At 36.9% G+C, this 21,489-nt stretch overlaps 1 protein-coding gene across 7 annotated transcripts in view; it reads left to right on the top strand.

Annotated features, from left to right (window-relative positions):
* Positions 1 to 21,489, top strand: part of PER2 (period circadian regulator 2) — a 44,530-nt gene that overhangs the window by 6,129 nt on the left and 16,912 nt on the right. For 2 of the 7 annotated variants that reach the window (XM_057377477.1, XM_057377474.1), the window contains exons 2-12: positions 686 to 742; positions 1,580 to 1,643; positions 3,503 to 3,755; positions 9,989 to 10,461; positions 11,120 to 11,188; positions 14,232 to 14,386; positions 14,896 to 15,017; positions 16,553 to 16,754; positions 18,311 to 18,362; positions 19,668 to 19,810; positions 20,020 to 20,098. In XM_057377477.1, the coding sequence (XP_057233460.1) occupies positions 10,205 to 10,461; positions 11,120 to 11,188; positions 14,232 to 14,386; positions 14,896 to 15,017; positions 16,553 to 16,754; positions 18,311 to 18,362; positions 19,668 to 19,810; positions 20,020 to 20,098 (1,079 nt within the window). In that variant the 5' untranslated portion in view covers positions 686 to 742; positions 1,580 to 1,643; positions 3,503 to 3,755; positions 9,989 to 10,204. The remainder of the gene's footprint in view (positions 1 to 685; positions 743 to 1,579; positions 1,644 to 3,502; positions 3,756 to 9,988; positions 10,462 to 11,119; positions 11,189 to 14,231; positions 14,387 to 14,895; positions 15,018 to 16,552; positions 16,755 to 18,310; positions 18,363 to 19,667; positions 19,811 to 20,019; positions 20,099 to 21,489) is intronic. The other 5 variants (XM_057377479.1, XM_057377478.1, XM_057377476.1 and 2 more) reach the window with 5 other exon arrangements.

Genomic DNA, 21,489 nt, shown 5'->3' on the forward strand with positions numbered 1-21,489 from the left:
CAAAGAAAATAGTGTTTTTTTAATTCACATTGCATACAAGTAATTTTACTTACCTTTGAGAAGGCACCTTTTGTAAGACTGGAAGGAAGGATGTCTAGAAATTAGCATCGGGCATATGAAGATGTTGAGTGTCTTCACAAGATGTTTCAGCACCGGCTGCCTTTTTTTTAATGGCAAATAACCAACCTGTTGGCAATTAAAGTTGGCTCTGGGCCAAGTCTCTTATTCAAGGTGAAGGAATAAATATGAGACAGTTTCTGTTAGCTCTTGGGGATGATCAGATCCACTGTGGAGTCTTGGGCACAAGTGGTGGGTTTAACAGCRCAAGCAGTAATTATCTGAAAGGGCAGAATAATCTTTATTTCTAGTCTGGCAGAAATGAAAATTTAGGAGAATTCCTTTATGTTCATAAAGGAAACAGAATTCATTGGATAGTTATTCTGTGCATTGCTCAAGGAACCAGTTTAGAAGTTAGGTTACAATAATAAATACTTCTATCAGTAAAATTCCTTGTATTTTCTCTCATCTTTTATTTGTAGTGTAGTCTTTATAACTGTTCTTCATCTGTGGAAGACATTTTGCATGGTTGGACTTGTATTGCATTATTAAATGGACTTGATTTATCTTTTATAATAACTTTTTATCTTGCTTATAAAACTTGATGTTCTTTTTTTTTTTTTTACAGGAATATATTGATGACACTTTCAGTTTTGGAACGATCATGATTAGTACTTTCATTAAGGTGAGTGTTTTATCCTTTACCCAAGAAAGTGATTTGTAATATCAGTTCTGTCTTAATGAGTCTGACTTTGGGAGGGTGGGAGGTGTTTCTGTGCTTTTGTTGTTTCTCTTTTGTGTACTTCCTTTGAGATGTAGTGTCAGAATGCCCAAAGATAGAGCTCTTCAGGGCACTGCATTTTTAAAGACCTGTTGCACAAATCATTAAGTACACAGAAATGCTGTGGTTTCTCTAAGTTTTTATGAAACTGGAATTTAGTGTAGTGCAGATATTTATGAATAGCTTCCATGTTTTTTGGTTGCTCCTGCAGGTGTTTAAGAACTTTCAGTTTTGAGAAAACTTTTGGGGTCCAGAAAACCAAGTACCTACTTTTGCTTAGATAATCAGGATGATAGCTCAGGAAGAAAAGGGAAAATGTTATGCTCCTAAATTTGAATTTAAAAAAGCAGGTTGTAGCTTCCAACAGTATTTTTCAGTCAGCTGTGCTCTGCTTTGAAAATGAAGAAAAGTTGATGGTTATTGGAGCAAAAAAAGGAAACATACTTAGAGAATGGTGGAGAAATGTAATTTGTGACGCAAAGAAAATATATCCTGTGCTTTCATTAAATGTGATCTGATAATGGGGCAGTATTGGCCCAAGATAGGAAAGATAGCTTATCTGGATTGTACTCTAATATTGCAATACAGAAGGAGTTGTAACTGAGATTTTGAGGATTAACACTACAGTGTCTGTTTAGTCTAAATGACTGGGAAAAAAACCAAACAAACCTGTCTTTCTATGTCTGGAAAATGTGATCTGAATAGGTTGTAAAAGCTGATGTTCTCTTTTCAATGCTGCAGGTGTGACTTCAGTTCTCTACAGAAAGTGAACTTGGTTCAGCTTGGTTTGTGTCCTGTATCACAGGTGTGTTCCCTACAGCAGGTTGTTTACTCCTTTATATTATCTGAAGTCTTCTGTTCTTAGAGTAGATATGCATCAGTATGGAAGGAAATGYCAGAAGTTCTGTCTTCTTTGTAWACTGAACAAATTAGACTTCCTTCTGTGGARGAGACCTTATTGGAGATGCCATCTRTAKATGARCTCCTTTAGCTTTTTGGGRCTTGKGCATACTCAATCACCTGTACATTTCCCCTGATAGATAATAGAAAACAAATAGAATTTGGTGCTCCTAATTCTGTTCAGACTGTTTAAATRTAAGTCATTCAAACCAGGCATTTTGTTTCAGATAAAAATCCTTTTGATGTAGATTTGTCTTACTTGCCATTGAATTGTAGAAAGGCTTATCATGAAAATTTTTAGTAGCTTACAAGGACTATTCTTCCTTAATGTTTTAATGTCTTCCTAAGTGTTTTAAGTACATGAAACCAATATGATACACAATGAAAATGGTACATGCTGCTACTGTGAATATCTCCTCAAACCTAGACTTTTTTAAACCTCCTTTACTTTTTTTGATTGAAAATTTTCCAGGAAGTTGATTCAGTGCAAGCGAATTGCAAGAGCAGTCTTTAAACAAGGATTTGACTGGTGCTGACAGATGTTGCACATTTTCAGTGTCCAAACTAAAACCAGTGAAATCTGCAAGTAATTCTGAATACAGCAATTTCTAACACTTCTTGTGGTCAGAGATAAAGCCTATAATTTAAATCCTGTATTATCAGTTTATGAGAAAAACAGAAGCAAAACATTTGAAGAACCAGTGCATACAGATTTGTATCATAATATGAGTATTTCAGAACTTGTATTGGCTTCATGATGTTATGCAGGATGGAATGTTGTGAATAAATTCTTCCTTTAGTCTGGCCAACACAAATGTACTTTTARCAGTTGGTAGACGTGCAGCATGTTAAATTAAGGCATGTTAGCATGGGCTGTCTTCCAGAGTGGTTAGCTTGGGATTTGAACRCTGTTCCAAACATTTCTTCTGCATATTCAGATGAAGCTCTTAAAATGATGTAATTGTCTGCCACACAAATGTTGGTCTTCTGAACTTCTGGTTTTTATTCTACCATTTCTTTGTGCTGCGTGGCAGTGGCATGCACCAACAGACTTAGTTTCCTACACTTGGTAGAAAAGCTTTCAGTTTTTTGTTTTTTCACCAAAATTCCCAGTGTCTCTCTTGAGAAACTGTTTTTATTAGGAAGAATAATAGTGTTAGTGCACTTTGTTAGTATGGATTCTGACCACAAAGAGACACTTTTTTTACTGTGATAGTGAGTGAGCACAGGAGCAGATTTCCCAGAGAGACTATGGAATATCCATTTTTGGAGATAGCCAAAAGGCATCTGTTGGTGGTCCTGAGGAGTGTGCTCTAGGTGACTGCCTGAACAGAGTTAGTTGGACAAGGTGCCTCCAGAAGTCTCTTTTGATCTCTATCATTATGTTAATTGAAATTTTGTAACTGCCTGGTAAAATCTTTAATGCTCTTACTAATCCTGCAGTGATACAGAGTCATAAAACGGATTGTAACCAAACTTGATAAGCACTTGGAGCTGCTGCTGACCACATCAGGCATTTGGCTGTGTGCCCTACTGGAGGCCAGCCCTGAGTTCTCAGTCATGGCTCAGCCCATGCAGCCTGTACATAGTATGATACCACTCTGATTGTGAATCCTAACGGTTATTTTATCTAGTATAGAAGATGCTATCACTTTAAAACTCTGTAAGACCTTATTTTAGAGCAAAAGTGTTTAAAATGCAAATTTGTGTCTTATTCCTCTGCTGTATGACAGTTTCATGTTTAAYCAACATTTATCTGCATAGGCGTGGCATAACTGTGAGCATCTCTCTGGTATCTGTTTGAAGAGGACACTGTTGGGGGGCCCAGGTATTTCTTTTATATTTTATAGTTATAGAGGTGTCCGGACTCTGTAATGGTCAAAGATTTCCAGTAGAAGAGGATGAGACAAGAATTAAATGCATGTGGGAGACTCTGGACCTAGGCACCTCATGCTTTTGATGCTAGCTGGGAGGGAGCTTGATAAACACTTTTACCACCATTTCATAGAAAAACCAGGTAAGAATCACACATAATTATTATGATTCATGCTAGTAGAAAGACACTTCCCCTCCTGCCCCTCTAGAGCTTATGCAGAAAATACATTGTTCTGTGTTTGTGCTATCTAAAAACTGGGATTTCAGTCATACATACACTCCTTCAGAAAAATATTTTGGATATAAACTGGGAGTTACTTTATTTGAAGTTAAAATATTTTTAGCCTAAAACCATACTTGTTCTTCAATTCAGGTTTGTGTTTCTTCAGTGGTGAAACAATGTGGTTTCAAACATCCTTACTGTAGATGCCAGGGCCCTGTTCTGATGCTGACTTTTTACTRTACCAGTGCTGCTATAAATTCAGGGTGGCACTTGGATGGCTCTGCACCAGAGCTGTGTCTTGATCAGTTCCTCTCTTTGGAAAGTGGCARCTGTAAGCAGTGGTTGATGGGGATGACCTTTATAAAGATATTCCTAGCTTTTATTTAAATAAGAGTCTTGTGTTCAGGCTTTTCTTGAACTGAAAGGCAAATCCTTATCAAAAAGTGAAATTAATACTGTGAAATTCAGATTTTACGGGAGCATTTGTGGTATACTAGATGTTGCTGCATATTTAGAAAAAGAGCAAAACTTGTTCATGATTACTTKAAGTGAGATGAGTAATCTAGTAAAAAAGTTACTTTTCTTAGTAAAAAGATCTTGCAAGAAATTACTGAGCATCTTTGTTGTTGTTTCCTATAGTCTGAGAATATTGCCATCTTTTTCTCCCTCCCACCCCCGAAAATGTCCTAATGAAGGTATTGTTAAATGCTCTTGCCAGAAAAACTTGAAGCCATCAGTGTTGAAGTTGCACAGTTGAGCACGTCTTCTTGGATGATTGTTTGTTTTTCAACATTCTTTCCTTACGTTTTTAAACTACCAAGCATCTAATTATTGTTTAATTACACAGGGAGAATGCATTCATTGTCGGTGTTAATTTTCAGTTATCTAAAAATGCATGATGTGACTAAACCCTTGCTAGTTATTTGTCATCTAAATAAGAAAACTTACAATTTTGCAAAGCAAAAATCCAGAAGGCTTGTGGAAAGCCCTTGTTGACAAGGTATTCAGTAAAATGTAATCCTGACCATTAGGAATGTGTCCCATAGGTGCTAGTACAGTCAAGAGTACTTGTATATTCACATGTCTGTAGTCATAAACTGTGGYGTGCCTCTTGCTTCTTTGGGAATATTGATAAATCCATTGTAGTTGCAAATTTAGATTGAAGCCTTTAGATGTTTTCCTTTTACTCAATCCTTGAATTGGATCGTTTTGGCTCTGGATTGTTAGTTTCTAATCCTTTCTATGCCAGTATTGAACATGGTAGTTTTTGTGTGACAAGAAATCTGGAAAAATCTGTGAATATAACYAGATCTCTGCTGAAACAAAATTTTTGTTTTTAAAGTTACGGTTTCAAAAGAAATCTGTCTCCTTGGTGTTCTACAACCCTTCTTAATGTTTTTTTTCAAAAGCAGAAGCTCAATTGCTTCTTTCATACATACTTTGGTGTGGCTCTTTTTGGATATTAAAGTTCAGGCTGTTTCCTTTGTCTTACTGCAGGATAAAGGAGCAACTCTAGGTAATGAATAACCAGAAGACATTGGCTGCATGTCTAACGTGGCATATCAATGCCTACATTTGTCCTTAGTGCTCAGTGAAACTATGGTGTCTTTCACACAAATTGCATCAGGGTCTCAGAGAGTTCAAACCTTTGCCAGAGTGAATAGAGTGGTTTTTTGAGCCACTTGCCTTAAAATCAAGCTTAACTGGTGCTGGTTTCATATTAAAAATGGTTTTATGTATGGAGCTAAAACAGTCAATGTCCCTTGTAACTTTAGAAAGATGTAGCAGAAAATACAGAAAAACTTGGCTTCTTTCAAGATCAAACCTAAAAGATCTCTTTGTGTTTCCATGTTCAGATGCTTACTGAACTTGGTATGGGATGTAATTACCTTCCTCAAACTGGTAACAGGAGAGAACCTCAGACTGGGAAAACATACGAGCTTTTGCCTTCCAGTGTTGTTTGGTTAGTGATTGGGAATTTATTCAAGAATATGAGCAGGATGAATATGTGCAATTTATTATGTCATTTTCTGAGATTAGTTTCAAAGATAATTAATCTCTTTGTGATGTCTGACCGTCTGTGCTCCTGAAGTGTTTGCACAGTGCTGGTGTCTGCATGCAGATGTTCCACTTAAGGTCTCTCTGCCKAGAGTGAAGTCTAGCCAGCTGCATCACTTCTTATCTAAATTGCAGAGCATGKTGGAAGGTTATTGCCAGCCTGAGCTTTTTTCACAGTCACTCCAGTCTTTTCTAAGAAAATCTCTCCAAAGTTAGGGTACATATTGACATTGCATAATWAATTTTAAAAGCGCCAAGGTTCCCTCAAAGTAGCAAAGTCTTGTTTTGGAAATGCGCCTCTTCCTTTTTTTCTTCAGAAGCTCTTGCAAGTTTATCATAATATTTTTCTTGTTCCTTCCATTTACTCTTCCTGTATTCCTTACTCTGGTATGTGCCTCTGGCACTGAGGCTTTTGAAACAGAAGAAATTTTGTGCAAGACTCACTTTTAGTGACGTTAATCTTCCAGTCTTGCCTAAGAAAACCATTCCAGCTCAAGCTGAGCCAGTTCTTTTTGAAACATWACTTTGAAGATGTCAAACTTGTGTTTTCTCCATTACTCACATACTTTTTTTTTCTGGTGTGATTGTCCTTGGGATCCAGATYGTCATCACTATAATGTAGTTATTAGGTGTGGGCAAAGCAGCAGAAGCTCTGGCATATTGTTAGTTAGAGCCAGAAGTAACATGACTGAAATGTTTCCAGACACAAATTTCTGCCGATACCAAGAGGAAGAAAATTCACATGGTATCTCATAAGGGTCTATTTATTTTCTGTTGCTGATTCTCTTAATTTGTACTCACAGCTTAAAGTAAAAATACCTTAAAAAGCCCTGAAAGCTTCACTGTTACTGAATCTGTCAACTCTTGTTCAAGGAGACACAGGAAATTCCTCAAAAGTTAYTGGATACCATTTATTTATTTATTTATCTATCTGTCTATTTTGGGAACAAATCACTTCTGAAGTTTCCTACAAATACCTGGCAGGAGCTAGCTTGGGTGTCAGGGAAAGAASGGAAGAGACAAAACAGTGGAGGATATTTGGAGGTGGAAAAAATTGCTCACCAGTGGTTTAACAACTCAGAATTTCAAACTGTAACACTCTACATGCTAGCTATGGCACATTTTCATTGCCTCTTAAACYTCCAAAGATTACAGAAAAGACTTTGGGAAAATAATTTTCCAAGGAAAGGTTGTGTCAAAAAAATATTTGCAAATACCTCTCGTGGCTGGAAAAACTACAGCACATGTAATCCTCTCTGGCTTCAGAATCCAGGAGAAGAGGTTTCTTGAGCTTAAAGACTAAGATGTAAAACATTTACATCAGAGTAGGAAAGCTGTGGCGCAATCATTGCTCTTCCTATAAAYAGCACAATTTTGGTAATACTGCATTACTGTGATATTGGGCTAATTATCTTTAGWGAATTTAGGGCTATGCTGAGAGTCTGTCTTCTGGTAATTCATGCTTATAAACCCAGTGATTTACATTGTTTTTTAAATAGGATTAAATATAGCAGCCCAAAGGGGTTGGTTGGTTGGCTGGTCTTTTTGTTTGGTTTTTGGATTTATTTATTTATTTATTTATTTATTTATTTATTTATTTTTGTGAGGGCTCTTTTCCCCCATTTCTAAAGAGAGCATATAATTTATTAGCAGATAGCGGTGTTTTGATTTTGGCAGTATTTCTCTTGTATCTATCTAAGTAGCATTTTGTCAGGAAAACTGGAAGAAACTCCAACCTTGGACCCAGAATAWAGTATGAGAAATATTAGATCTTGCYTTATATTTGCACACCCCARRCCTCCTTTAMGGTGATRTTGTGAKTGCCTTTTTTCCAAAAGCTTCATTTTAATCATGATGGGGTTAATTACTCACAGAATTTTCCATAGAGCTTTACAACCTCAGTGTCCTCTGAGAAATAATGGAACAAATGACACATGGGAAATGGCTTTTGAGAGTGCCTTCAGTTATTTAACTGAAATGCTCTGATTTACACAGGACATGCAGTAGTGCTAAGAACATCTCCTGGGTGCGAATGGATTTACACATTTATAGAACACTCCTTACCTTTGCAGTAGCAGGTCTCACATGCTGTCCATGCAGGTATTCCCTGTGCCACATTCCATTCCATTTTGGCTCCCCTGAGCCCTTGGRTGGTTTTGGTGCCTCTCACACCCAGCCTGGCATGGCTGAGCACGCCGCTGGTGTGGGCAGCTCTGGGTACTGAGGCTCGTGGGCAGCACGTGTCCAAAACTGTCAGAACCTCCCTCAAAGGTGTCCTAAAGTAGGCAAAGGAAAGTGTGAGCTCACTCTATCACAGAGATTAAATTAGAGATGAACTATCTGACCTGGTTAATCATTGGCCACCAGAGAATGTGCCATTGTGACATAATCCTGCAGTTTCATCTAAGAGTAAATACTCTTTTATCGCAGGCTCTGGTTATGTAATTTTTAAGACAGAAGTGTTTAACCTTAGTCAAGAAAAAAACTGTCGGAGCTACTGATGGGTAATTCAGTGTAGTGCAGTAATGTTCAATACAGCAGCATAACAGGATGTTTATTTTATCTGGATTGGAGCACCTGAAGTGAATGCATGCAATAGAGAAATGTCAGTATCTTTTACTCTGCCAAAAGGCATTTTTTTTACTATTAATGATAATAAAGTCTTATGAGTAAACTTGTAAGGAAAAAAATTATTTATATTTTTGTACCATTACTGATAGCTTAAGTGAGTGTCCTTAAACTATACTTTCAAATGCAAGCAGGTATCTGGCATATTATTTTGAGCAAATATGGAGACAAGTAGTGTTTTCTGAAAAACTCAAATATAAAATGTCTGGAAAAACATCAATTAGGAGGGTAAGAAAATAGCTTCCATGTGGTGTTGCTTTGGTGGGTGTTGAATCAGTGTGTTTTAAATTACCGTTGTGAATGTTTTCCATTACAGTCTTTCTTTAAAAATATAAATATTTATTTATTTGTGTTTAAAACAAAACTGCTGTAGTTAATATTAACAAAACTTGGTTGTGAATTTTTTTATTGACTGTTATTCCAGTGAGAGGTTTATTAGTTAATAATTATAATCTTGAATATTTTAAAAGCAGCAAGGAGGAAGGAACACACATTGTTGTGTTTCTTGAAAACAGCAGAGATTCACAAAAGAGAATCTTAGTTCATAGTTTTGTGCTATTGTTCTCTCTGAGTTGCTGAAATGGGTGAGGATGTGAGTCAGATTAAATATGATTTTTTTATTAATAAAGTTCAACTGCTCTCCAGTACTTGACTTTTGATGGTACTTCAGTATTAGTCTGTTCTTGATTCATTGCTGTATATGCTCTGATTTTTGAGAATTTGGTTTAAAAAAAGGGTTGAGGTTTTTTTTTTTTTGTTTAAACTTTACTTTTCCAAGCAATTTTTATTGTACCCCCCAAATTAGTGGTGATCAGTAAATACAATTCTTCTCAGGGTTATTCATGCCTTTGATTTTTTGGTGGTGGCAGATAAGTGTGTTTGGGTGCTTAATTTCCCATTCCTATTGTATGTTCTGTCTACCTACCTACATGGCTTTTGTACAAAGAGAGAAATGATGGGTTTGTCAAAATGGCAGAACTGATCTTAAAAGAAAGAAAAAGCCTTAAAACTATGTATTTTTAAAAAGCCAATATAAAACAGGAAAAAAACCCCTAATTATAGCCAAACTAAATAAGCAGTGCTCTGATGTCTGAATGGAGCTTTTTTTTGTTATCAGGGGAATCTGAAACCCAAGGGAGTGGTTTCACTGAAAATGATAATAGCTGTTATCCAAATCTAGGCAGGAATATTGTCAAGTATTAAATAGGAAAATAGAAAACAAGGGAATATGCAAACTTTTAAGGAGTTTTTCCATGTTTATTCAACTTCCTTTTTGCTAAAGAGTAAATGCCTTTCTCATGATAAAACATTGTAAGATTTTCAATTTAACTGAAACATTTCACCATTCAAATGCTGAATATATTAACCGTGAATGTAACTTTTACTTTCTTCAGTCAGTGCAAATTCCAGTTTGTCAGCAAGGCAAGTAAGAAAATAAYTTTTTTCTTCCTTCCCTTCCTCCTCAGATTTGTGCATCTGTACTTCGAAAGAGTTTGTACAGAGGGAAAAATCAGAATATGGCTTGATTTGCTCTTGATCTTGACAGTGTTTCTAATGAGTGTCCCACGGACTCTGTCAAGTTCTGAGGGATCTCCTCTAGCACTGAGGAGCAGAACCCTGTGCAGCAGCCTGGTATCAGTGGGAAAATTTCTCCGTCATTCTCTTTAAAAGAGCATCAGAAAATGAGTGATTATTCTGGACTTCCAAATAACCATAGCCAGATGATTGCTGAAGATTCAGAAATTCAAGCAAAACCTGAACACTCTCATGGAGTTCTTCAGGAAGATATTGAAATGAGCAGTGGCTCCAGTGGAAATGACTCCAGTGGGAATGACACAAATGAAAACTATTCAAGTGGGCATGATTCTCATGGCCATGAGTCTGATGAAAATGGAAAGGATTCAGCAATGCTCATGGAATCTTCAGATTGTCATAAAAGGTAGTAGCTATTTATTAAATACATTTCACTTTTATTTTTCGCCCTGAAGACTTTTTCCATTTAAATCTAATTTCTGAATAATAACTAAGATAATAAGGTCTGTCTTCTGTGTGGAGCTGAGTGTTCTACTTAAGTTGTAATCTTATATAAGTTGTGTAATATAATTCCTAAAGAAAAGACCACTGGTGTTTGCTTGGCCAGCATAATTTGCATCTTTCTTCTCATCATCATGTGTTTAATTTCCCCTATTTATTTATTTTCTTGTAAACCAACTTCTGTAATTGTATATCAAAAGTTTATTCTTATATGTGAGGATGCAACCATGTTATTTTAATGTCTTTAATAATAACTGTGCAGAGGAAAACTGTTGTAAGAACCACCTCCTTAGTGGCCCTGTGAGGAGCAGGGAGTTGGGACTCACTGATCCTTATGGCTCCTTTCCAACTCAAGCTATTCTRTACTTCTTAGACTAATGTTTACAGCTTTAGTGCCCATTTGCTGTACCATGCAGAAGCTTTTAAAGTTTGGGGTTGGGATTTTGGGTTTGTTTGTTTGGGTTTTTTTAAGTAGCAAGTCATTAATAGGAAAATAAAATGCTACAATGAAAGTTGTTTGTTAGGATTCTAAATACTCATCTTGTCTCCTTTATTTATTCCAGTTCCAGCTCTAACGCATTTAGTCTGATGATTGCGAACTCCGAACACAATCAGTCCAGCAGTGGATGCAGGTAAATTAATGGGCATATATTTTTCAGTAATTTCCATGTATGCTAAATGAGGAGAATTAAATAATGTCATATTTCGWGGTTTTGTTTTGTTTTACCTAAACCTGGAGAACTACATAAAAAATTCTGTCTTTGGTTCTCTTCCTGTCTATAATCAGTAGCATGTCATATTAACCATTTGATTAAATTAGACCTTTTTTTTGCTCTTCCATGCAAGTTGTGTGGCAGCCTTTAAAATCATGTTACTTGGTTTTGATTTGGTAGCTTAACTCCATAATTTTTAAATTTTTTGTGTGTACCTTTGAATATTCTTTCAGTTAGGTTGGTTTTTGTAGCTTTTAAATTTTTTGCGCTTGTGAATTTAGTCTGAACCTGGTGGTGTGTTAAGATCAGAATTCACCATGGAGTGGTGTCCATCAGCTGTATCATCTGCCTCTCCTGTGTTCCATTTGCTGGGGTTCAGGCCTTCAGTGTGTAAGGATAAACAAACAGCAGCAGCAGGAATCCCTTTGTACGAACTCTGTTTCTATCCGTGGTAGACTTAAGAACCCTGGGTGATTTCAAGGCTCATATTTAGACACTTCAGACTGCCCTGCTGTACTGTTTTTTTTAAGTCAGCTCATCAAAACCTGGTCCTGAGCAGATCAAGGATATCTAGCTATAGCATGCTGGTGTTAAGACCCATATCTACATCTACCTGCCTGAAAATGTTCCTACATTATGCAGTTCCTAGAAAAGTGGTAAATKGAAATTACTTCTACTCACTGTTTAGTGCTTGCTGAAGGTATTTTCTGTGTCTGCCTTTCAGGCATCTGGAGATCTTGTTCCATGCTGTATTTTCAACTGGAAATTTTGGTCTAAAGTTTATGTTACTTAGTTTGAAAGAGGGAACCAAAGGCATTTCTTAATCTTTGTTTCCTATTGATTCCGTTTTCTTCAATGCAAGATTTTGGAGGGGATTACTTATTACAGTTTTTTTGATGTTTCAATTTTAAATTTCATTAATAGCTCTCTGCTCATAAATAATTAGGAATCTAGATGGTACTGTGTTCTCCGCAGCCATTGGGCACAGTGCTAGAGGGTTACAGAGCAGAATCTGATCATCTTTTGGGAATGGAAGACTGAAGTTATCTAGAGAAAGGATCTTTCAAAGAGAAGACTAAAGTAGTCTGATAAACTACAGGTTTGATCTTTGATTCAGGCTGCTGAGGCTTGCGTTCAGTATCAGTGCCAACCAACAACTCTTTTTAATACCTGTGGGTACCTTTCCAGTTTGCTGTCCACAAAAAAAAAAAAAAGAAAAACTCATATCTTTACAGAACTTGCTTATCCTCTGCAAGTCACACTTTCCCTGTAGCTGCCTACTATGCCTGATGCTGCTGATCTCTGCAAAAACATTTTTGAGTTGTGTAACTTTATTTTCCAAGAATGTCCGTCTTCTGTGTTTGCTGCTAATTTGGAAAGGGTTTTTTTTTTTTTGTTTTTTTTTGCAGAAGAATCTGGCCACTCTCATGAACCAGTTTGTACCCCGAGAGTACAAACCAGCAGTATACTCAGTTATTTCATAATCTTTCYTCTCTCTCATTTTCCCTTCTGCCAGCATAGAGGGTTCTTCTATGAACCTCTGTTAACAAAGCCCTGTTTGATTGCATCAGTCCAAACTGTCAGCCACGTTGTACACGTGATTTTAATATACAGCATGAACATAATGTTTCCTGAGGGAGTACTATACTCTTTTGTTTGATCCCTTGCCATTATTTCTTGGTACAAAATGACCACTGAGTAAATGAATACTGCATTTCTCATAGTACATTGTGATGTCAACAAGAACAATGTGTATTCTCTTACACAAGTCAGCTTTGTCACTCTACAAGCATTTTTGGTAAAATACACCCAACACCTGTCAGATGATTTATATACCTTTTCAAGCTCTTAAAACTTCTCAGCAAAATGTTGAGAAATCCTCGTGAGATTTACTTGGAAGCTGGAGCCACTTTYCTAACTGCTTCAGTCAGGCAGTGCAGTTGCCAAGACTATTGTTTCTACAGCCTGGAGTAACTTCTTACAGATTACTAGCCATGACAATCAGGTGATAATAGAAGATCTTCCTTTGGCTGGGAAAAAATTTCCAGGAAGATTTAAGAACAGCTCTATAATCCTCTTGATCATTGTGAATGATTAGCTTTTAAAATCTCCAATGCTGAAGACAAGGTGAATTTATCATTTTAACTCCCTTCTTACCCATCTGCTACCCGTCTTTGCTCTCCTCTCCCTCACTTCCCTCACCTCCTTTTCTCTTCCTTTTTTGATTGTGTCAGCACCTCTCAATAGTGGGAAGAGATACCAGGAACTGTAAAGGAAGATGATAACTTTCTGACGTTGGCGCTGATAATTTCTGTAGTTTGACCTTCTGCACTGAGACAACTCTTCTGAATATGCACCTGAGAACTGTGAATGCAACTTCTGCTTCCAGCCTCCTCTGATTCTTTTCCTTACAATTTTAGTCAAAGTTTCCTTATTCCATGTATTGCCATGCTTAACTGGGATACATTATTCAAAGGATTTCTCCATTTGTTTTGTTAACTTGATGCTCTCCCACTGCCATTCCCTTTTCAGGGACCTTTCTTAAGAGAACCTGCTTGAACAGGAGGTGAAGACTTGAATGGACCTCCTGCTTCTCTCCATGAACATTTCTGAGTTTGATTTTGAAAAAGGAACTAAGGAAAATACCACTAAAAAGGGAGGAGGGAGACTGTGGCAAAGAGAAAAAAAGAAATTCTGTGGTGCTCAGGCATATGTACTGTTGTACATACAGAGTACTTTTTACAATCACACTCCAGGTGGTGGTAAATCTTTCATTTTAAATGGTAACGTAAGAAATTCCGTAAGTTCTGAAAGTTGATATTGAGTACTGGAAAAGTTAATGAGGCTAGTGATACAAATTGATGTGTATGACAAGTGTTAGAGTACATTTTGGTTTCTCTGAGGACAATGTGTCACTTCTGGCATTCAAGTGATCTTCTGTTTTTTGTTTTTCATCTTACAGTAGTGAGCAGTCCACTAAAGCCAAAACACAAAAGGAATTGCTGAAAACATTACAGGAGCTGAAAGCTCATCTTCCTTCTGAGAAGAGAGTCAAAGGCAAATCCAGTGTCCTAACAACGTTGAAATATGCCCTTAAAAGCATTAAACAAGTAAAAGGTAAGTGTGATACTGCCTAGATAATGCCAACCTGGCTAAAGTGAAACTTCCAAAATAGGAATTTAAATAAACTTAGCTCTACAGAAAGCTGCATTATGTCTGAAAACCTAACTAGACATTTTCATCGTGTTTCTCTTTGTTAGCTGTTAACTTTTGTTCCTTTGGGAGTTAAAGCAGCTCTCAAGAGGCTTGATAGTTTATTGCTATTCTGTTGAGTTAGAAAATTAATTTGAAAACAATTTACAATTTCATTCTGTTTGAATTGTTGAACAGACTGCAATACGTGACCATTCATATATGGGTGTATTAGGACATGTAAATTTGTTTTGAGTTACTGATGAGGAAGCTCTACCAAGGAAAATGATGGATTTGGAATAGTGCCTAGATTTSCCAACTGCCAACTTCCCAACTTCTGCATTTATGCCAAAAAATATTTTGGCCGTTTACTGCTTCCAGGCTGGGTGTTTATTGGTAATCCTGATTATAAGYTGTTTGTTGTTCCCATGTAGCCAATGAGGAATATTACCAGTTGTTGATGATTAATGAATCCCAACCTGCTGGTCTCAATGTATCATCTTACACGGTGGAAGAAGTTGAGACTATAACCTCAGAATACATCATGAAAAATGCGGTGAGTATGGTGACCTGAGTCTGCAGTGTGTATTGAAAATGTTTCCTAGAGCTGGATTTTTCAGGCATTCCTCCTTTTTACAAGGTGAGAGTTGGTGGCTGGGTTGCAAAGCTGAAGAAACTTCCAGGGGATGTTGAGGAGAACTCTGAGTCTTTGCAGTGTTTGCAAATAGCAACTTGTTTCTGTCAGTTAGGTGGGAAATAAATAGTCTTGAACTCCGTRACCCTCTGAATTGTACCTTGTGCCTGGAGATGCTGGTGTGACACATCTCAATATACATGTGATGTAATGCACTATGAGACATCCTTAGCTTTCTTTTTAGTGCATCTGCTAAAGTTGGACAGTTAACTTTCCCAAATTTTAGTCAAAGTGAATAACTTCAGCTTATTCTTATAACTGGGGATTATTTAATGTTGCACCAGTTCTTTGTGTTAGTGTGGCTGRAAAGTGWCRAAAGCATTGGAATCACTGTGTCCTTTTCTGTGGGATTTGTCTGGTATAGGCAGACAGGTACAGGTTTCCTGTGGGGTCCAGTGATGCTGTGTTCTGTAGGGATAAGAGCAGCTAGGACCATCAATGTAGTTTTGGCAATAAAATGATAATCTGAATGATTTTTGAAATTATTGTTTATTTCTGTATTGCTAGTATTTTAGGGATAAGTTATGGAGTCTTCAAAAAATGATGGCATCTAAACTTATTAAGACTACATTATAGTATTTTTTTTAATTGAAACCTCTGTTTGAATGGTTAAAGTTTTGAATTCTCTAAAACAGGAGCATGGTGCAGGATGTTCCATAACTTGAACTAGGTGGGTTTTGTTGAATCTATGAATAGTAAAGGCTGCCCCCGAGGTGAAATAAATAGGAAGAGTAGAGTACAACTGAAAATTCAGCCAAATGTCATAAACATTGTTCAAGTAATCTGAATATCCATTTGTGAAAGCAGTGTTCTGCTGACAGCTCTTGAGTTTGTGTGCAGTGTTTGTGAATGGAGCACTCCAAAGGTTATGACGCAGGAAACTCTGTCAGGAAGAGGAGCAATATGAAACAATACAAGTGGAGTGTGTGGGACTTCTTCCCATCTCTATACTCATATTTTACCAAGTGGTTTAGAGCATTTTTTTCACTTTGCAGTGGATGGACCAGCTAACACAAACAGCCTTTCACAAAACAGCTGTATTTCATAAATGTGAACCATGTCTGTAACAAGCACAGGGAAAAGGTGAAGTTTTATGGCTGAAAGTTCATTAATTCTTAATTTGTAAATTCATCCTGCATCATAGAATTTTAGACAATGATATATAGGGCTTGTAACCTGGTAAATAGTAGTGCATTATTCTCAYTGCATAATTGAAAAGTGTTCTGTCWATGTCTAYTTGAYAARCARGTTAATTTTACTTTATTACAGATGTTCAACACAATTTTCTTAATTCTTATTTTGAACTTAGCATTTTTATATTTTAAATGTTTTTCTAAGAAATATATGTTGCACTGGAGAATGCTTCAAGCTGTCTAATTTGAAATTTTTCTTTTCAGGATATGTTTGCTGTAGCTGTTTCTTTGATAACTGGGAAAATTTTGTACATCTCTGATCAAGCTTCTTCTATTCTCCGCTGCAAGAGGGGTTATTTTAAAAATGCCAAATTTGTGGAGTTCTTGGCACCTCAGGATGTCAGTGTGTTCTATACTTCTACCACCCCATACAGATTACCATCATGGAATATTTGCAATAGAGCTGGTGAGTGGGCTCAACAGCAGCTATTTCTCTGACYTTCTTTCAGCCATGCAAATGCAGATATTTGCACTAATTTTTAATGTCCTTCCATCCTTCCCCATCGTTTTTTGAGGGTATAGCATAGGTGCATTATTAGAACACCTCTGAACAATACGAGGTGTGTAAATATATTTTATAAATCAGCAAGACTTGTCAGTTAYGAGTGTTCTGATTGTCTTTGTTTATCAGTTCTCATGCCCCTTTCAGCCAGATGAGGAATGAAAACAATGTAGGAATTGATGCTGAGTGGTGGATTTACTTTCCCCTTTTGCCAGCAATCAAATTACCACAATTTTTCTTTACGTTTTTTCTTTTCCAGGTATAAAGGGGGCAATACTCTGTCCCCTTCCTTTTAAAATGGTTATGATTTGAATATTGGACACCTTGATTACAGTGTAGGGAAAGGTATTTCAGCTGCCATCATTGTCCACTCACCGAGTGTAATCATAGCTCTGTTCTTCTAGCCTTAGAAAAATKATATTGGGCATAATTAATGGTGAGGGATCAGATGTCTCAAGGTACTTGTTATTTGTTTGTGGTAGGATTGTTTTAGTCATGTACCTACAGCTGTTAGTAATCGAGAAATATCTGCCAACTGTTTCAGCCAAACACTGCTGAAGGTCTGCTCCAAATGTTTGAAATTCCAATCCATTGCAGATCTGTGARGTTAAGCCAGGGTATGAACTGTGTTTAATCTGAAAAAACAATTAGCAATGAATATATACTAAGCACTAAACACATAAAGCGGGTCAAAAGGGACCTTGTGAGGTCTCTGGTACAATCTCTGGCTCAAAACAGGATTACAGGGTCAGCATTTATTACTGACCCTGATTACTCAGTTATGCAGGGCTTTTTCTYTTTCCTTTTTATTTTCTTAAAACTTYTTCTGTAGTTTTATTATGTTCGTGTATAGCTTCAAATTAAAAAATGCAGTAAGTGGAACTGTGCACACTCTCTCATGTATCAGCTGCCATACAACATAATACCCAAAAGTATTGTGTGCTGAAGGCCTTTGAAATGCCAGAACTTCCCTTGAAAATCAGTGTGTGGCTACTCTGGATAAGGAGGGAAATGGGCTTAAAATATGAGAAGAAGCCTTCAGGAAAARGAGARGAGGGGTGGGTAGGAAGTGTGTTTGGTGAGTGAGCTCTCCTAGTGCCTTTCTAGGAAAAAGGTCAAATTTTGAAGTTCTGGGTGATGGAACATTTTTGRTCATTGGGATAAAGTACTGTGAAAGAGTTGGTAAGAGCAAGCAGCTCAAACTGGAGAGCTGTTCAGATATGTTTAGAGAAAAGGCTTGATAAACAAGCAGCAGTGATTCACACAACAGCCTCAGAATCTGAGTGATGCTCAAATTTAGTTGCTTATGACGTACATTGGTGTACAAATACATATGGAGACTTCAGGGAACATAAATTTTGAAAAAAATCATCCTTTATCATCTAAGGAAAAGTTCTTGTGCTAAATATCATAAACTTCTAGTAATTTGTAACACTATGAAATATGTTTAATATTTCTAGAGTCTTCCACCCAGGATTGCATGGAAGAGAAATCTTTTTTCTGTCGCATCAGGTAAGACAACAATTATTGTAAAGCTTAGGGTTATGAAACCAAGCATTGCATAAGTATTTGACTTTTATAAGAACCATATGGTACATTTCATGCTTTTTCATAATGTGGTCATAAAGCAAAACACATGCACATCCTTGAATTGATTAACTGTAGCAGCTACAGAGAACAGTGAATTGATTTCGGGAAGTTGCATCTTGGAGGTTAATCCCTGTGAATATTGACCTTTGTGCCATAAAGGGAGGGGATGCAGCATCTCCTCCTGCTCTGGAAAGCCTTTGGTTCCTGTAAACTGAGCTGTTCTCTTCAGCACCTGCTTCAGTCTCCTTCATGCTAGAAAACTGTTTCATCAAAAATTTATCCCAAGTGTCCCCTAGGAGGATACTTGATGGCAACTTGACTTGTTTCATTTGCAGTTATTAGATGACACAGTTCTTTGGTTTTGCTTTTCTTCCTTCTTTTCCTGCCATCAATCACTCCTATTCAGTTTTTTGTTTTTTTTTATTGTGGAAAACTGGCAACATATTTTCTTTCTTGTGCAATTTGATTTATTGATGCCTATTACCATTCTGGAAGCATTTCTGAAACAAAAATAGTGGAACCTATTATTTAATTACTTCTGGGGTAAATAAATAGTTGTAAGTAAACTTTAAAGGAATTAGAGGTAGTACACTGCTCCAGAGTGTTGTACTCTAGAAGTATTGCTGATGTTACTGGAGACTTTTTTGTCTAACTAAAGGTTTCAAAAGCTTTACTTTTATAAAGCTCTGCTGTTATAAACTTATTACAACTGATTTTTTTTTTTTTTGGTCACTGTGTTAATGGTTGTTTTCATTACTGTGTTTGCATTCTGGTTAAGTAAACACCTGTTATTAAATATTACACTGCTTTTAAACTGGAATAAATATTGATTAAAAGATGATCTTTATGTTAACTGAGGAGGTTAACAGTCTTCATTAAAAAAGCCTGTAAATTCTTCCCTCTGAAAGGCAACAAAATAACTTAATCTATTGAATGAGTTGAGTTTTTCTTTTTCTATCAAATTTTCGTATAACACTCTTGTAGATATTTGTTTTAGGCAGTAGAGAGAACAGCACAATCTTTATAGAAGTTGGTATGTGAAGGATACCATCCGAATTAAATTCACTTCCACTAAAAAAAAAAAAAAAACCAAAGTTAAGATCTTGGGTGCTATTTTAGTAGCTGACATGCAGTTCTTGTGTCATGAGGGAAATACAATGGATAAATTAAAATTTTATTTCGCGTAAGATTAATCTGTTGAAATAATTAACTCTCTTTAATTATTAGTGCGGGAAAGGAGCGTGAAAATGAGATTTGCTATCACCCATTCCGGATGACTCCTTACCTTATCAAAGTGCAAGATCCAGAAATAGCAGAAGACCAGCTTTGCTGTGTGCTGCTTGCAGAAAAAGTCCATTCTGGYTATGAAGGTAATCCTTGTGTGCACCAAGACTAGTTTGTTTTCCTAAACGTAAGAGCTGTTCAAGCTTTATTGAAGTGAAAAATATTGTCCCTATTCTCTGTCCTTGCTGAGATGCCGTGAGCTAGCAAGCTGCTTTCCTTGGAATTTGGACTGGCAGCTTGAAATATTATATATGCAAAAAACCCCCTTGATAATATGCTTTTCTTTTTCTCTTAGCACCTCGAATTCCTCCTGACAAAAGAATTTTTACAACTACGCACACACCAACCTGTTTGTTCCAGGATGTAGATGAAAGGTAACTTACAAAAATTCTTTTTCAATTTACTGGTACTGCTCACCAATATCTTTGAAGGATTTAAGGTGTCTATAGGAGGTTAAAAAATTTTGCAGCTACTGAAGGATGTTTAACCTAGGCAAAGTACCTCCCCCCCATTTTCACTAAGCATGAGAACACATCACACTGGTATTTAAGTGCCTGCTAACAACTTGTTCTTCCACTTTCCTTCCCTCTGGGGCAATTCTGGACATAAATTCAGTCAATGAATCCAGGGTCAAAAGTATTCCTGTGCTGCCAATTATTACCTGTTTGAGACACTTAGGTGTGGGGTTCTGGTTTTTTAGGATTGTTTCAATAAATATGCTGCTATCACTCTCTGCCGACCCAGATATAACTAGAGGAACATCTTTTAAATGCAACATTTGATCTTTTTAGAAAAGAAAGCATATAAAAACTGTTCAAATTACACTGACTGAAGATTTCACATTGCTTTGACAGTCATGAAAGCTGATTACTGTATTTACATTCTAAATTAGAAACAAAAATGCCACCTGTGATCTTAATGTATATACATATACTTAATGTATATACAAGGAATATACAAATGTATATTACAAACTGAGACCTAAACCAAAGCTTTTGTAGAATCATTTAGGTTGTAAAAGACTTCTGAGRTCATTAAGTTCACCACTAAACCCTGTCCCTAAATGCCTCACCTGCACATTTTTTAAATACCTGCAGGGATGGTGGCTGCACCACTTCCCTGGGCAGCCTGTTCCTTGACAACCCTTTCCACGAARAAGTTTCCTAATACCCAGTGTAAACCTGCCCTGGTGTAACTYKAGGCCATTTCCTCTTGTCCTRTCCCTTATTACCTGGGAGAATCAACACTCCCACCCAACTTAGCATTGTCTGCACCCTGACTGAGGGTGCTGCCGGTATTACTGCTCCATGTCTGGGTTTTCTTACACAAGAATTGCAAAAGGTAGCTGCTGGAGATAACTACTGTAGAAGAAGACAATGGCTACTCAGTGAGGAAAAATTTGAACTTCTAGCTACAGCTGGTTTTGGCTAACTTGTGCAGATGTGGCTAAGTTGAGTTCCTGTAGGATAGACAGTGTAATGCTGACAGATTGTCCACTTTGTGATTTATACAGGCCCTCTAAACAGCTAAAGTTGATAAAAGAACTATTTRATCCACTGTAGTTCTGTCTTCTTCATGGGTTTTTCTCTCTCCTTCATTTCCACACAAGCCAACTGCAACTTTGCTGAGTGGGTTTATCTTTTCAAAGAGGCTGAGAGCGCAGTGCAAAGCTTCTGTTCCTTCACGCATTCTGAACTTAGTGACCTCAGTAGTCACATAACAGAATGGCAAAATTGCTGAAYTTATTCTTGGGCTTGAGTGGAGC

This window comes from Malurus melanocephalus, unplaced genomic scaffold (genome assembly GCF_030028575.1).
Source record: "Malurus melanocephalus ecotype Western Australia unplaced genomic scaffold, MMel_1.1 scaffold_317, whole genome shotgun sequence".
NCBI lineage: Eukaryota > Metazoa > Chordata > Aves > Passeriformes > Maluridae > Malurus > Malurus melanocephalus.